This window comes from Lampris incognitus, unplaced genomic scaffold, assembly GCF_029633865.1.
Source record: "Lampris incognitus isolate fLamInc1 unplaced genomic scaffold, fLamInc1.hap2 scaffold_176, whole genome shotgun sequence".
Taxonomy (NCBI): domain Eukaryota; kingdom Metazoa; phylum Chordata; class Actinopteri; order Lampriformes; family Lampridae; genus Lampris; species Lampris incognitus.
The window spans coordinates 119,590-137,192 of record NW_026611136.1 but is presented as its reverse complement, the minus strand read 5'-3'; the positions used below and the strand labels follow the sequence as shown (position 1 = coordinate 137,192).

The window sequence follows — 17,603 nt, the reverse complement described above, 5'->3', positions numbered from 1 at the left end:
TGTCTATACATTTTTAGGGGGATCCCCCCCCCCAATTGTATCCAGCCAATTCCCCCACTCTTTCAAGCCATCCCGGTCGCTGCTCCACCCCCTCTGCCGATCCGGGGTGGGCTACAGACTACCACATGCCTCCTCCCATACATGTGGAGTCGCCAGCCGCTTCTTTTCACCTGACAGTGAGGAGTTTCGCCAGGGGGGACGTAGCGCGTGGGGTGATCACGCTATTCCCCCAAGTTCCCCCTCCCCACCCAACAGGCGCCAACCAACCAGAGGAGGCGCCAGTGCAGCGGCCAGGACACATACCCACATCCGGCTTCCCACCCACAGACACGGCCAATTTTGTCTGTAGGGATGCCCGACCAAGCCGAAGGTAACACGGGGATTCAAACCAGCGATCCCCACGTTGGCAGGCAACAGAATAGACTGTTACGACACCCAGACACCCATGTCTATAAATTTTAAACTGCAAAATAATTATTTGTGATTATTTGGTCAAGTGTGCGATTAAGGGGTCCTGTATAAAGCTACATCCTTTGTCCATGTCCCCTGGAAACTGCAGTTTGACATGAACAGTGTTCAGTCTCGACAGGGGTGTGTGTGGTCTTGAACGTGGTTCTGAACGTGTGGTGGTTACCGCTGAAGTTGTGAAAAGTCTTGTGAATTGAAAGAAGAAAAGCGTTGTTTTTCCTAGACCAAAAAATAATGCGGAAATACACAAACGCAACAACACACCAATGCAATACATGCATGCACACACACACATGCATGCATGCACGTGAATTCATGCACACCTGCATATTCAGAAATCACATGTGAAAGAAAGGTAAAATTTTTATTTCTGCCTACTGTGAAGTTCACAGAGGAGTAGTATTGAATTTTGGGAGATGGAAAAAAAACCTTGATACGTCTCTAGCAAGACAAAGTAATGTACCTCAGTGAGGCTGAGCTTGTTGATGTAATTTATTGAAACGTTACACAGAATGCTGCTTAAAGCCTTTGGCCACATGCTTGATTTTCCTCATTTACCTAAAAGCCTCTGTTACCTTATCATGAAATATAGCACTTTGGCCTGTGCCACAGACCATAAACCATGTGACATAGCTCCTAAACACTGGAGCAGGAGGTAGTCTAACTGAAAAACCTCCTATGTTCAGAAGGACATGGCACAATGTTATACCGTAATACTTAGAATATACAGAGAGGCGTTGTGCCTATAATCACAGCATGCAAGAAAATGACTAATTGCTTGGCTGCTTAGAGAGATCCTTTTTTTTTTAATCCAGACATTAGATTGGTTGATGGTTAGACTCCTACTTCCCAAAGGATTGCTAAATCTTCCTGAAGCTTTATGAAACGCTGAAGTGGAGGGCATAAAATTGCAAGTGGTGTGTATCCACGCACTAAAAATTTGAAAATGGGTTTACGGTTATCTCCGAGAAAACATCCGTTTAAAACCTTTTTTATCCTTGTTATAAAACACAGTCACAGTTTATTTTTGCCATTACTTCAGGTGTAATTTGTCAAACCCAGTAAAGAGGAAGTCCAGGTAGTGTAACGGTCTTTTCTGTTGCCTGCCAACAGGGGGATCGTCGGTTCGAATCCCCGTGTTAGCTCCGGCTTGGTCGGGCGTCCCTACAGACACAATTGGCCGTGTCTGCGGGTGGGAAGCTGGATGTGGGTATGTGTCCTGGTCGCTGCACTAGCGCCTCCTCTGGTCAGTTGGGAGGGGGAACTGGGGGGAATAGCGTGATCCTCCCACGCGCTACGTCCCCCTGGCGAAACTCCTCACTGTCAGGTGAAAAGAAGCGGCTGGCGACTCCACATGTATGGGAGGAGGCATGTGGTAGTCTGCAGCCCTCCCCGGAACGGCAGAGGGGGTGGAGCAGAGACCGGGATGGCTCAGAAGAGCGGGGTGGTTGGCCAAATTCAATTGGGGAGAAAAGGGGGGGGAAACTATAGAAGAAGAAATAAAAAAGCACGGTAAAGCTACAATCCTGATAATTTACATGCAAGCAATTTTTTTTTTTTGGGTGCCATCTGTCACCGGGCTATTTAGGACGTGAGCTAAGCCACTAATATCCAACTTGTTAGCAGTTGTATTTGCTCATTGTAATGGTTACCACTGAGTATGATTTTACTGGGACGGATGACACAACACATAGAGGGTTATGTCTTCACCACAGCAGCCGTATGTGGAAATATCAGACAGTAGTACGTCTGAGGAAAAGTCAAAGTTATTCTAACAAACGGATAAGACAGAATAAGCTCACAGAAGACCTTTACCAACCGATACTACAACATCAGTTGCTAATGTTCAGATTCAACCAAGGTTTTATTTGTCTTGATTTTTAAAAAAGCATCAACATCAGCCCTGAAGAAATTTTCTTCAGGGTTGATGTTGTTTCATCATCAGTGGTCAAACACCAATGCAATTCCCAGTTTCACCACAGGCGTCAGTAAATCGAACAAAACGACTTTCTTCAGGACTGCCACTATATAACCGCCAGAGGCTAAACATTACTGCCCAGTTCATCTGGTTCAGGGTGCTCCTATCAAGTCAGGCAAAAATCGCATCAGTTTTTGCAGCATTTCGGTAGACATTGCTGCTGACAGTGAGTGGGTGACGGTATAAAACGTCAACCGTGCTCTCTCACATTGCTTCAAGGCTGAGTAGTAAAAAGGTATTTAAGGATGATAGTATAAATTATGAACGAGGATAGCAATTTGTAGTTTTCTGTGCAGGGACTTCCGAAATGCATTATACTGCCTGGTTGTTTTGCCCTTTTGAAGATCCTGATTTTGTAGTCATCTATTAAAAATGAATATCCCCATCCTCTCTCTCGCTCTCTCTCTCCCTCTCTCCTCAGATCCAGACTTTGCAGACTTAGGAGTACCACCACCTCTGCCCTGTAGGTATATTCTCTCTCTCTCTCTCTCTCTCTCTCTCTCTCTCTCTCTCTCTCTCTCTCTCTTTCTCTCTGTCTGTCTGTCTGTCTGTCTGTCTGTCTGTCTCTCTCTCTCTCTCGGCCGCTGTCTTTCTATGTCTCTCCCTCTCTCCTTCACGTGATCTGTGTTGTTCTATATTTTATCTCACTGATCATATTTGTCACAGTTATGTTTGTGTTCAGTGTTTGAAATGTCTTTACACATGCTCAGTAGTCCAGGTAAGGAAATCACAGGAAGTTGAATCAGTTCATCTGGACACCTCCTTTATTGAGAGAATCGTTTCATCACTCATCTAAGTGACCTCTTCAGTCTCAACTGACTGCAGGTATCCCCACCCTTATAGACAATGCAGTGACATAATGACCGAAACCAACGATTGGTTTCATATGCAAATATGGGTGTGACCATTAACGAGTTACAATGGCCATGTGTACTATTCACAGAGGATTGGCGAATAGTTGCAATCACAGTATTGTAAGATGGTGACAGATGTACTCTTACCCCCCCCCCCCCCCCGGTTCAGGGATGGTCGTTCCCTTTTCACATAGATGGCCTCTTTGACTCCCCGTTCAAACCAGGGTTCCTCCCTATCAAGGACGTGCACATCCTCATCCTTGAAAGGTGGCCACTGGTCTGTAGATGGGACTGTGGAGTCCTGGCCAGCGTCTGTTTGGTTTCCCCGATGTACAAGTCACGGCAATCCGCCTGGCACTTAACAGCATACACTATATTGCTCTGTTTGTGCCGCGGGACTCGATCCTTGGGGTGCACCAACTTCTGGTGCAGCGTGTTTTGAGATTTGAAAGCAACTGAGACGTGGTGTTTGGAAAATACGCGTCTCAACTGTTGGGAAACTCCTGCCAAATACAGAATCACCACTGGTTTACGCTTTAACAGCTGTTGTCCTTCTAAGAGTGGGACACCTGCAGTCAGTTGAGACTGAAGAGGTCACTTAGATGAGGGAGGAAACGTTTCTCTCCCTAAACGTTGTGTCCAGATGAACTGATTCACCTTTCTGTGACAGTGTTTGAAATGTTTCTCTTGTGTGTGTGTGTGTGTGTGTGTGTGGGTGTGCATGTACTCCAGCCTGTCAGTACGACATGGGCGGTCCGGAGGGTATCGTTGAGTCTCATCAGATCACCAGAGATGGCAAAGCTGGTGCCGCTGAGGCCGTCGACTGCAAATGGTACATCCGCGCTCCGCCACGCTCAAAGGTCAGTAACACACACGCGCGGACACACACTTAGACATACAGCAGGATTAAGCGGGTAAGGGGGCTGCATCAGTACACTAGCGATGCCGTATGCAGGCTTCGTCTGCAGTTGTCAGATCTGATGTTTGCGTTCGTGAAATGTGTGTACACGTGGGATTGGTGCCTTTCACCTTGCAGGGGTCAGACAGAATGGTAGAAAGGTTTGCATTAGGTCAGGTCTGTTTTTTCAATCAGCGGGCTGTTGCCAAGAGGGAGAGAGAGAGAGAGAAAGCGAAACGGAGCGAGAGAGGTGGCGAGGGTTGCAGACTGTACAGAGCGAGAGAGCATTAGTGCTGATGAAATGGTGTTGCCATGCAGTTTGACCCTGAGGCTTCCAACACCCTGTTTGTTTTCACTGCTAGTGCTCCTTGCACAGAAACATATATACAATCACACAAGCACACGTGCAGTAACCAACATGCATGTATACACAAATACACAGACAAAGACACAAACATGCATGCACACATACACACACTTACCTCTGCCATTCCATTTAGCACTGGAATGACCGGGATTTCCCTCCTACCTAAAACGACCATTGGCGGTCAAAATGACGACCCGTTTTTAAACTCTATATTGTATCAAGATAAATACCCAGTTGAGATAATAATGCATTGCATATGTTAGTATGTCTGTTAAGAAACTGACACTAAAAATTAACGTTTTAACAACTTTAATACTATTTTTCAAACAATTTAAAATGGCCACTGTCCAACGCCTGTAAATACTGCAACGCCTCGGTGGTAGTCATGGTGTGTCTGAAACGGCGTCTGTGACCAGACATGTTGGAAATAATCAAAAATCAAGTTTAGACTATTTCTCTGCACTGGAGAACACTAGTGTGTTTCTAGGACAGAGCAACGAACTTCACCAAGGAAATGATGCCACCAACACATGACATAAATACAGACATGACGCGCAAATTACGAGCCCTCATTTTGATAGCTCGTGGTCGTTTTAGGTAGATCTTATCATAACTTTTTTGTGCAATTGATCTAAAACTAATTTTAATGCAAATATAGACAATTTTAGGAGAATTCAGGGAGCGGCAGGTCTGTACCTTTTTTCTTTCTTTTTTTTCCTCCACAAAGTTTTTAAACTTTGAAAATCCAAAACGGTCAAAATGACCATGATACATTTGTTTCTCTGCTAATGGGAACATGCTGCTTCCGTCCCGCGAGATTATCCAAGTATTTCCTCTCGGCAGTAGAGCAGCGCTGTAGCAACAAGGCAGCAGTGATGTGTAGATGTATAGACGGAACGTTTCACAATGGGGTCATCTCTATGAAGTTTATTTCTCAGATATTCAAGCACATTTATTAAATGTCTCTTATCACAAAATTTCTTCAACAAATGATGCAGAAAATGTTTGCGCTCCGTTGCACAGAATTAAACTAATTTTGTCATAATGGGTGTCAGGACCATAGCTCACAGCATCATTTGCAGACACATGCTGCTACTGCCACCTTGTCTGACACTGGCAATTATGGCTTATAGGTCAGGTTTCCAAATTGATTTATCACATTTCTAGGCTAAGGAAACGCTATCGGCCCCCAGGACCAAATCTAGTGGTTACAAATGACCAGTAACAAGCACTAAAAAACAGCCAATTGAGGCTTTGCAGCATGCTGAATTTGACTGGCAGGCAAAGAGAAGTATGCTTTTCTGGGCTCATTATGATCGCCCCATATTGGCGATTCATTTTGTTACCTCAACCCTTGGAGAATCGTCGATCGTTTGATCTGAAGACATTCAGGTACATACATACATGGCGGCACGGTGGCCCAGTGGTTAGCACTGTTGCCTCACAGCAAGAAGGTCCTGGGTTTGAACCCCAGGCCATCCCAGGTCCTTTCTGTGTGGAGTTTGCATGTTCTCCCCGTGTGTGGGTTTCCTCCCAGTGCTCCGGTTTCCTCCCACCTTCAAAAAGACATGCATGTTAGGGTTAATACTCCTGTCTGTGCCTCTAAACAAGGCGATGGAAAGAAGAACTGAAGCTGGTCCCCAGGTGCTGCAGCTGCCCACTGCTCCTATACAATAGGATGGGTTAAATGCAGAGAACAAATTCGTTGTAAGAATACAATGTCAGATAAAGTGACTTTCTTCTGTATTCTTCTCTATACTGAAAAGGCCAAATCCATGGCTGCTGTTAAAAAGGGATTGCCCCACTTGCGGGATTGTTTATTTGATTTGATTTAATGGATTAAGAACAAGTTCATGGGAGGCACGATGGCGCAGTGGTTAGCGTGGTCACCTCACAGCAAGAAGGTCCTGGGTTCAAACCCCACGGTTGTCCAACCTTGGGGGTTGTCCCAGGTCGTCCTCTGTGTGGAGTTTGCATGTTCTCCCCGTGTCTGCGTGGGTTTCCTCCGGGTGCTCCGGTTTCCTCCCACAGGCCAAAGACATGTAGGTCAGGTGAATCGGCCGTTCTAAATTGTTCCTAGGTGTGAATGTGTCGGCACTGGCGGCCTGTCCAGGATGTTGCTCAGCCTGCCGCCCAGTGACTGCTGGGATAGGTTCCAGCATCCTGCAACCCTAATTCAGATGAGCACCTTGGATAATGGATGGATGTAAGAACAAATTCATATTCAGAGCACTTTATGGAAGGATTAATAGTCTGTAACTGCCAAACGTGAACTTTAAATGTATTTTGAGCCTATAAAAGGTTTTGTTTTATAATATTTTTACACTGTGTGCTAAAATACAGCGGCATTTTGATTTATGAGGGGGTGCACATATTATTGGAAGCTTGTTTTCTTGCCCGACAATGGACTGGTGACCTGCCCAGGGCGTCCCATTGTCTTCTGTCTAACACAGGCTGGCACAGACCCCAGCCCCTTATAACCTGGAAGTGGGTAAGAAAATGGATGAAGGATGAATAGCTGGCTTATTTTATCTACAAAACAAATTCCTCAGAAAACAAATACAAGAATGTGCTGAAAGCATAATTCATTCCATCAAATAATAGCAGATTTGAGCATAACCCCCCCCCCATATCTTATCACGCAAAACCAGCATAAATACAGATGGCATGATGACTTGTGTACTCTGATTGGTGCAGTTAATTTCTTCGACTGAGTGCGTTGTCCCGGAGTGAGATATCAGACCTGCAACGTCAGCCTAGCCACTCTGCTATCTATTTCGCTAATTTCAGCGCCTGTTAATGTTACAAGACGCGATCCATCCTGTCTTGCACCCGGTGTGGCCGCTGCACGTAGAAGTCACCCACATTACCGAGGCAGCTGAGGCATCCGCAGTGAAAAGTGCTGCTCGGTTTGCGACACTTATAAGCCAGACGAGAAAGCGCTGTAAAGGGTTTGCTGCTACTTCAGTTAAAAGCCTTTTTACTGTACAACTCACACACCCGCACACGCACACACATACACACACACTGATATATGTTATCAGGGGCACACACACTAATAGGTGCAGTTGTGTGCAGGATTCATTTTCACACCCACATTCCCATGCACACACAAGCCTGCTTGCACAGACATAAAACAGAACTCGATACACACGGGTACACACACACCAAAACGGGCAGTAACAAGAGTGACAACTACTTTCTTTCACTACAGCCCAGGCAGAGACACAGCCTTACATGGGTGGCCTTAAATATTTGTCTGTTTGCTGTTATCCAAAATCACCACTGGTTTGCAAATCCCCGCGCCATGTCTCGCTTTATATACATGCCTTTCTGATTTGACCACGGACCCCCCCCCCCAAAAAAAAAACCTGCACAGGAAGTACAAGTCTGTGTCATTCAGCCGGAACTGATGTCTTTTACGGCCGCATCTTGTGTGGAACTGCACAATAGGTGTGACAAAGGAACAGGTTTAAGGGTAGACTTTGGCCCCTCTTAAACGTTATGGCCTATTCAATAAGACAGGATTGATCCCTCGGCCCCCAATTGGGGCAGACGAGTCGGCCAGGACAGGAGAGCTACAGCTGCAACAAGGACATCCGTCAAATAAGAACTGTGAACGTGTGTTTCAACCGGGTGTTTGTGTGTGTGTGTGTGTGTGTGTGTGTGTGTGTGTGTGTGTGTGTGTGTGTGTGTGTGTGTGTGTGTGTGTGTGTGTGTGTTCAGGCATACGCGTGTTTTGATCTGTGTGATTGTGTGTATTTTACCTGGCTCAAATCGGTATGGTGTTGTACCCTACAGGAGTGTCTCCCTGGGTCTCCATGGGTTTAAGGCCGACAGCTATTGGCACTGATGGAGACGCCACCAAATATTTTACAACAAATCTATCCTTAAACACACAAGCCAAGCCTATACCCCCCCCCACACACACACACACACCTCCGAGCACAGCCTGTTCCCCGTTCACAGTCAGTTCCACTTATAATGACTAAAAGTTTCAATGTGAATCTCACTCAGCCTTGGTATGTCTGCCCCATATACACAGGCAGACACCCATATGCACACACCCATATACAAACACATGCACATGTATACTGTGTAACTACACAAGTGCCAGCATACATGTAGGCAGCCGAGAAGATGCAGGCGGTTGCTTGCTCCTACATTGTTTGTCTTTGAGTGTGTGTGTGTGTGTGTGTGTGTGTGTGTGTGTGTGTGTGTGTGTGTGTGTGTGAGTGAGTGTGAACGGCTTGTGCACGGATGCGCGAGCGTGTGCCGTACGTGTGCAGGGCATGGCTTTCAGTTTCCTGTGCTGATACAGTGCTGCACTGTACCCAGTGTGCCAGAACAGCAGAGAGATAATGGCATCCTTTACCCGAGGCTCTAATTAGACTGCACCGGAGCGCTCTGACACAGGAGAGGAGCGAGAGAGAGAGAGAGAGAGGGCACGTAGGGAGAGGGAGGGAGAAAAAGGAGAGGAGAGAGGGTACGTAGGGAGAGGGAGGGAGAGAGAAAGGGAGTGGGGGTGAGGAGGAGGAAGTTGCACAAAGAGAGAAATGGGAAAATATATTCTTATTTCTACACTATATCCAAGAGGTAAACTTACCTGAGAGGGTCTGAGAGGACAAAGGGAGGAGAGGAATGAAAGAGAGGAGTGATAACAGATGCAAAGTGATAGCAGCAAAAGAAGGGAAAGCTATATTACACTATGTAAGTATGTGATAATGACCGACAGCAGTGGGCTCTCCCAGGTGTCATCACAGGTGTTGTTTGTGTTCTTATTGTCTCAGTCAAGGTGATTATTGCTTTTACAAAGAGCAAACAGCTGTCATTTCCACTTCAGAACTTTTACTTGCAAACAAGTTTGTTCCTATACACAGACCTCTGCTATCAATGGTAACCAGCTAACATTCAAGAAAACATGCATACGATATGCTATGCTACGCTACGCTATGCTACGATATGATACGATACGATACGATACACTTTATTGTCCCTGTAGGGAAATTTGTCTTGAGCTCAGTGCTGCACATCATATAGCTACCTCCATAGTAGTAATCCATCCATCCAGCCATCCATTATCCAAATCACTTATCCTAATCAGGGTCGTAGGGATGCGGGAGCCTATCCCAGCAGTCATTGGGGGGCAGGTGGGGAGACAACCTGGACAGGCCGCCAGTCCATCACAGGGCCCACACATTCACACCTAGGGACAATTTTTTAGTACGGCCGATTCACCTGACCTACATGTCTTTGGACTGTGGGAGGAAACCAGAGCACCCAGAGGAAACCCATGCAGACACGTGGAGAACATGAAAACTCCACATAGAGGACGACCCGGGACGACCCCCAAGGTTGGACTACCCCGGGGCTTGAACCCAGGACCTTCTTGTTGCGAGGCAACTAGGCTACTCACTGTGAAACCGTGCCCATAGTAGTAATAATGATATATAAAAAACAAACAACATAACATACAAACTCATACTGTAGGGGTACAGGTAGTGTGGACTATTACCTATTCCATTGCGTACCAACAGGGGATCGGTGGTTCGAATCCCTGTGTTACGTCTGGCTTGGTTGGGCGTCCCTACAAACACAATTGGCCATGTCTGCGGGTGGGAAGCCGGATGTGGGTATGTGTCCTGGTCACTGCACTAGCGCCTCCTCTGGTCGGTCGGGGTGCCTGTTCGGGGTGGAGGGGACTGGGGGGAATGGTGTGATCCTCCCACGTGCTATGCCCCCTGGTGAAACTCCCCATTGTCAGGTGAAAAGAAGTGGCTGGTGACTCCACATGTATCAGAGGAGGCATGTGGTAGTGTGCAGCCCTCCCCGGATCAGCAGAGGGGGTGTAGCAGCCACCGGGACAGCTCGGAAGAGTGGGGTAATTGGCCAAGTACAGTTGGGGAGAAAAAAAAGGGGGGGGGACTCATTCTGTAGCACATCACAACTACAAATTACACATAGTGTTGCACATATTACACAACCAGTGGTAAAAACAAGCGACATATTTCACAACCTCTCGCATCTTATCAAAAAACCTATTACACCCCTCTCACATAAAATAATGCGTAAAAAGCTATTACACAACTCTGCAGCTCAAGCAACATTGTTTAAAATTTTAATTGAGGTAGGCACAAATGAGTTTTTAAAACGGTTGCGTTTACACAGGAGTACTCTGTACTGTATGCCAGAGGGTAAGAGCTCATACTCGGTGTGGAGATTGTGAGATGAAGCAGACAATATTCTCTATGCTTGCCTGAGAACAGACTCCTCATGTTGACTGGAGGGACTGGTGTTCATTCCTTCCCACAACCTTCATGGCAGTCTTTACCAGATGAGCAGTCTTAGAGTTGAACTCTACAAAGAGAATGCTGCACCGTGCTGGCATCCCATACCTGACTATGCTCTCTAATACATCCTGATAGAGTACAGACATAATCCTCAGATCCACCCCAAACACTGTGAGTCTGCATAAAAAGTATAATCTCTGCTGCAAACGAGAACACAAACGTTCAACATGGGCCTACCAGCTGAAGGTGTTGTCCGAGTGAACGCCAAGGTACCAGTAAGAGCAGACCTGGTTGATTGGTTCCTCGTGTATGACCACTGGACTATGATCCCCCCCAGTGACCAAGGGTCCAGTACCATCTCCTCAGTTTTTCTCACTTGTAGAATGAGATGGTTGGTGTAACACCACCGCACGCCATGCTGTTGATAGTTCACTTCCACAATAGCTTATCGCCTTACATGTGTTATGTGTATAAAGTTCACTTCTCCTGGATCGCCACCTTGCCATGGTGGAGAAGCTCGCGTGTACCAGTGATCCCAAGAGCTATGCCGTCCGGAGCTTGGCTCCTGGTAGGGGCACCCAAGGCGGACAGGTCAAGGGGGAGGTTCCAGACAAAACGTGATCCAACAAAGACCTCAACAGCAGAACTGGCGGAAGATGTCTCCAGGTCGCAACGGCAGTGAAGGCGGATGAAGGCTGCAACAGAGGGCGGTCCCCAATCGTCTTGGTTCTCCATGACATTGGACTCTGCCCACCCCCTGCCGAGGACCGTGTGGTGGCTGCAGGCGCATCAGCCACTCCACGTAAAAAGCTGTCATGTGCAGGCATCCTCCCATTATGCGGCTCCAGGATCAGCCTCTACGCCCACCTGAAGACCCAGAAGCACCCAGAAGGAGGATGGTCATACTCGAGCCCGAGTGACCGCCAATGATAAGCTTCGTGTCTTACACTGACAACCATCTAATAAATCTAGCTGTAAAAAGACTTGGATGCAAACGTCAGTGGTAAAGGGATGACAGTAATTCTTACAGTTGGTTGTTCCCTTTCCATGCTGTTGGGATCGGTGAGGCTTTGCTAACATTGCTCTTGCCCAGCACATATCAAATTTAATGTGGGGGGGGGTCCTTTTTTCTTTTTTTGTGTGTGTTTTAGGTTTTTTTTATTTTTATGTTGCTCCCCAGTAGTGTTCCCTATTGTATTCAAATCTGGAAATTCAACTTTTGGTCGAAGTACGTATGGTTTAGCACCAAAATGCCATTGTCCCATGTGACCTGGCGTAGCTTTCTGCACTTTCTTTTAACACTTTCGTCACTCTCAATTCTTACACTGTTGGCGAACCATGTGTGTGTGTCTCCGTGTGTGTGTTGGGGGGTTGGGGGGAGGGGGTTGGACAGCAGCACTAACCTTCGTCACTCCCTTATGCTAATGGCGGAATGGGCGTTTCAAATCAAATCAAATCAATTTTATTTGTATAGCCCAATATCACAAATTACAAATTTGCCTCAGTGGGCTTAACAGCAACACAACATCCTGTCCTTAGACCCTCTCATTGGATAAGGAACAACTCCCTAGAAAAACCCTTTAACAGGGAGAAAAATAGGAAGAAACCTCAGGGAGAGCAACAGAGGAGGGATCTCTCTCCCAAGACGGACAGCGTGCAATGGATGTTGTGTTCACGCAATTTACATAATACAACATTGAAAGAGGATAACAGGACATAAAATGTATGAAGAACATGATGCACAGGATGCCAAGCAGTGTCCACGTGCCAACGGAGCAGTCCAGGACCCAAGCCACGCGACCAGCATCATCATGTAATAAGAAAAACTTAGGTGAGTGGAAGGGCAGGCAGCATCCAAATGGCGGCCACCATCACCACGGAGACCTGGGAGGAGAACCGACTGCACATGCATGCAAGAGAGACTCACATGACACCATTCAAACACAGAAAAAGAGAAAGGAGAAGACATCATTCAGAGAGAGAGAAAAGACATGTGAGAGAAGAGAACAGTTTGCAATAGTCATTAGCCATAATCAATTAAGTCATAAATTCGTCATAATCTAAACTCGATAATCTCGTCGGCAGAACAGTGGTTGGTAAATTCATTGAGACAGAAACCGACCCACCATGCAGTACAGGTTATGAAACACTCAACTTAAAGGCAACTAATTGTAGGTTAATACATAAAGATGAGTTTTAAGTTTAGATTTAAAGGACTCAGCAGACTCTGATTGTCTGATGGCAGCAGGCAGGTTATTCCACAAAAATGAAGACCGATAGGAAAAGGCCCTGCCACCAGCTGACTTCTTTTTAACTTTGGGTACACACAGGAGCCCTGTATTTTGAGAACGAAGTGCTCGAGATGGCATGTAAGGTTTAAGGAGATCAGACAGGTAGGATGGGGCAAGCCCATTTAGGATTTTATAAGTTAGCAGAAGCACCTTCTATTCTGATCTAACATGGATAGGAAGCTAATGAAGGGAGGCAGGAATTGGTGTAATATGGTCACATTTCCTAGATTTAGTTAGGATCCTAGCAGCAGCATTCTGAACCATCTGAAGACTTTTAGTACTAGAATGTGGCAGACCTGAGAACAGAACATTACAGTAATCAAGTCTGGATGAAACAAATTCATGTATTAGAATCTCTGCGTCAGCCATGGAGAGAAAAGACCAAATTTTAGCTATGTTACGTAAATGAAAAAAGGCAGTCTTGGTGATTTCTTTAATGTGCTTATCAAAGGAAAGGCTGGGATCAAACGTAACACCAAGATTTTTGGCTGCCACACTTTGTGAAACCACAGAGTTGTCGATTGTTATCGTTACTTGATCAAATTGGTGTCTGTGTCTAGCAGGGCCAATGACCAGCATCTCGGTTTTATCTGGATTTAAAAGCAGAAAGTTAAGTGACATCCAGTTTTTCCACAGTAGCCAAGCAGGCCTCTAAGTTAGTGATTTGAGTATGATCATCAGCCCTTATAGGCACATACATCTGAGTATCATCAGCATAGCAATGGAAATTTATTCCGTAACTGCGTATAATTTGGCCAAGAGGTGTAATGTAAAGAGAGAAAAGTAGAGGGCCAAGAACTGAGCCCTGTGGCAAACCATGTTTAATGTCAAAAAAATTTGATATAATATTATTGTAGCAGACACAATGTAAGCAGGACTTAAGCCAAGAGAGAGCTAAGCCAGAGACACCAAAATTACAATTTAATCTATCCAAAAGTATACAGTGATCAATGGTGTCAAAGGCTGCACTGAGGTCCAGTAGTAGAAGCACAGAAGTGGAATCAGAGTCGATCGCCAGTAGAAGATTATTTACCACTCTGGTCAGAGCAGTCTCAATGGAGTGACAGGCCTGAAAGCCGATTGAAAAGGTTCATATAGATCGTTTTCTTTTATATGGGTCAAAAGTTGTTGATACACAACTGTCTCTAGTACTTTAGAGAAGAATGGAAGATTAGAGACTGGCCAATAGTTATTAAGAGACCCTGGATCAAGGTGCGGTTTTTTAAGTAGAGGTTTAACCACAGCTGTCTTAGAACTGCTGGGAACAATGCCAGTAGTAAGAGATAAATTAACGATGTCTAGCATTGTAGGTCCAAGGAAAGGCCAGAGGTCTTTAAAAAGTTTTGCTGGTAAGGGATCAAGTAGGCAAGCAGTTGGTTTAGAAGCTGACATGTCCTTAGTCAAAGTATCAAGTGAGATAGTCTCAAAAGCTGTAATAACTGGAACTGACAGTGACTCATTGCGGAGATATGAACTTAGTACGACAGGATCTGCAGGAGTAGATGGAGTTGAAGAACTCATTTTGTTTAAGATCTCCTCAACCTTATTGCAGAAAAAATCTAGAAATTCATGGGCTGTGAATGGTGAGCAGCTAATTGACGACTGCTTTTTAGTAAGTTTAGATACAGTGTCAAAGAGAAATCTGGGGTTATGTTTATTAATATTTATTAAGTGAGAGAGATACGACGTTTTTGCAGTAGATAAAGCACGTTTCCATTTGAACAACCCAGAAAAGAGCGCCGATGGCGCCGGCCTGTAAGTGACATCTGTTCGTCATAGATATCAGTTGCATCCTGGCACATGGGCGAACATCGAGGATTAACTGTTTTATAAAACACACTGCAATTAGACAAGCGTACCCTGCAGGGCTGAGGCATCGTGAGATACCAGAGCGGGAAATACTGCACAGGTACATGTTGACTCATCACAGTCACATATTTTCCAGAACATCGATGGCAATTCTTTGGAGTTTTACCCGGAAATCTGGTTGTGATGTTGAAAACTTTTTATATATTTCCATAAAAAATAACGGCTAAAATGAAGACAGCCCGTCTGAATGAAATGGGCAGAATGGACGTGTTATAGGAACCTTTTAGCTGCTTGGGGAGAATATTCGTCCCCAGTCAGTGATGGATTCTGCGTCATTATTGGCTGCTGCAGAATCAATGAGGAGGCGGCCAATTTTCCCTCTGGAGCCAATTCTCCCGGCTCACACAGTGGTGATCATATCTACCTGATCTATTGCCTTCATTTGGCTTTATGATGCTATCTACACACTAATGTTTCAACATCACAGGGCAGTTTGAGGCTTTCGCCAACAGGAACCTCAGAAACAAAACATCAAAAGATTTTATTTGTGCAAATGTCTTTGTGTGCTTCTGTGTATAGGGACTATATCAGAAGGTTGGTCTTAAAACAATGAGGCTTTCTTGATGGCCTGTGCAGATTTCGGTCACTGACAGTCGGGTAATATTTCAGTGAGTGCAAATGTAGGAAAGAAGGGAAGCAAATGAACAAGACTGCTGAAGTTACGGCAGCCCTTTTCCATTTCTTGATGGGAAAGGATTTGCATTATGTGTGCATTTTCACTTTATCATGTAATAAAAAAGACTGAGCTTCCACCCAAGAGTGTATTGTTGTCTTTTTTTTAAAGTAGGAAAATTGTGTAAGCAGTAGCATCATGCACGGCCTCATTTTATTCTTCTATCGATCATCCCCCAGCCAAACAACTATAAGTGGATGTGCTTTTGTCTCTTTGTTTTGTTAAAACGTGGGCCAGCATCGATCAGTTCTCTCTTTTTGTTAAGACCTACAATGGTAGCAATTTCCAGAAGCTCCCGTTGACTTGTATCGAACTTGCAGGAGTGCTGCAACATCTACCAAAGAAGTAAATGCTAGCAGCCCAAAAGCAGTGCAGCAAGCATATAAGAACTGGATTTTGTCCGTTGTGGACATCTGTGGTGCTTTTCCCACAGTTCAGAGGTTCAGGGTCCAGGAAGTAGAAGAACATTAGGTGTATGGTGTTTCCATAACACCCCAATCAAGAGCAGGGTAGACTGTCTGTACAGCCGTAGATGACCATCCATCTGTACTTTTATCCAAGACATGCCCATACTATTTAAACCTCCACTGATGGAGGCTGTAAATCTGGACTGTTCTCAATGGGGCCACGCTGAAAGGGTTCGTCCTGTGAAGGACGGAGCCCCAAGTGCACTATCGGAATATGAATGAGCAGCAAAATCATCTTTATTCTAAAAGTACATTTTGCCCCAGTCTGGGAAAGAAAACCCATCACTTTTTATCTCATTTTACGGTAATTCTATGATAGGTCCTGGCTGACAAGTCCAAAGAGGTGCAGCGGTGTGGGCAGGGTGTGTCTCCAAACCCTGGCTAGAAAGCCACAGCATCATAAAATACCAATAACAATCTGTTTTTCGAGTGAACTCAACTCTGTCAACATCAGTTTGTCAAAAACAGGGTATGTATTCCCCCCCCCCCGCTTTCGCCCCAATTGTACTTGGCCAATTACCCCGCTCTTCCGAGCCATCCCGGTCGCTGCTCCACCCCTGATCCGGGGAGGGCTGCAGACTACCACATGCCTCCTCCGATACATGTGGAGTCGCCAGCCGCTTCCTTTCACCTGACAGTGAGGAGTTTCGCCAGGGGGATGTAGCGTGTGGGAGGATCACGCTATTCCCCCCAGTTCCCCCTCCCCCTGAACAGGCATCCTGACCAACCAGAAGAGGCGGCACTAGTGCAGCGACCAGGACACATACCCACATCCGGCTTCCCACCCGCAGACACAGCCAATTGTGTCTGTAGGGACTAAGCTGGAGGTACCATGGTGATTCGAACCGGCGATCCCCATGTTGGTAGGCAACAGAATAGACTGCCGCGCCACCCAGATGCCCCCACAGTCTGTATTTTCTCTGAACATTGATCATTTACACCTGCTGGGATTTTTTGAGCTAACTGGGGTTGACTAAGCTTAAAACAGACATAGGAGCAGCTATATAGGAGCATCTATGGATAGCGATGAAGCGTTTGCGACGCGCTTACCTTTAAGAGGAGGGTCTCGTGACCCAGCCAGTATACCCAACATGACAAATTCTCGTTAGTCTTTAGATAATTGAGACCAATATAAGAGCCCAAAGGGGTTTGCTAGTTTGTCATTCCCCCCGACATCCCATGCTATCCACTCCACCCGTCATGTTGTTGAAACCGGGCTTACATTGCAAGGTCCATTAGCCCCCTCCATCTGCAGCATTCCTCTTAAGCACTTAAAGCATCACATCTCTCTGTCACGGTTTGGGAGCGGTCCACTCATTAACTGTAATGACGGTGAGGGGTTGTGTGCAGTGGACCAGAAGGGGAGCTGGGATTGGGAGGGTTCAGCCTGATGGAGGAACGGCAGGCCATGATGCAGGATAAGTGAAGATGTGTTACTTTCACCGACA

At 45.9% G+C, this 17,603-nt stretch overlaps 1 protein-coding gene across 1 annotated transcript in view; it reads left to right on the top strand.

Annotated features, from left to right (window-relative positions):
- Nucleotides 1–1,916: 1,916 nt before the first annotated feature.
- LOC130132823 (neuropilin and tolloid-like protein 1) overlaps nt 1,917–17,603 on the top strand; it is a gene marked incomplete at its 5' end in the record, with an annotated part of 31,402 nt that continues 15,715 nt past the window's right edge. Inside the window, 3 exons of the mRNA XM_056301845.1 lie at nt 1,917–1,932; nt 2,859–2,909; nt 4,033–4,160. Of these exons, the coding sequence (XP_056157820.1) occupies nt 1,917–1,932; nt 2,859–2,909; nt 4,033–4,160 (195 nt within the window). The remainder of the gene's footprint in view (nt 1,933–2,858; nt 2,910–4,032; nt 4,161–17,603) is intronic.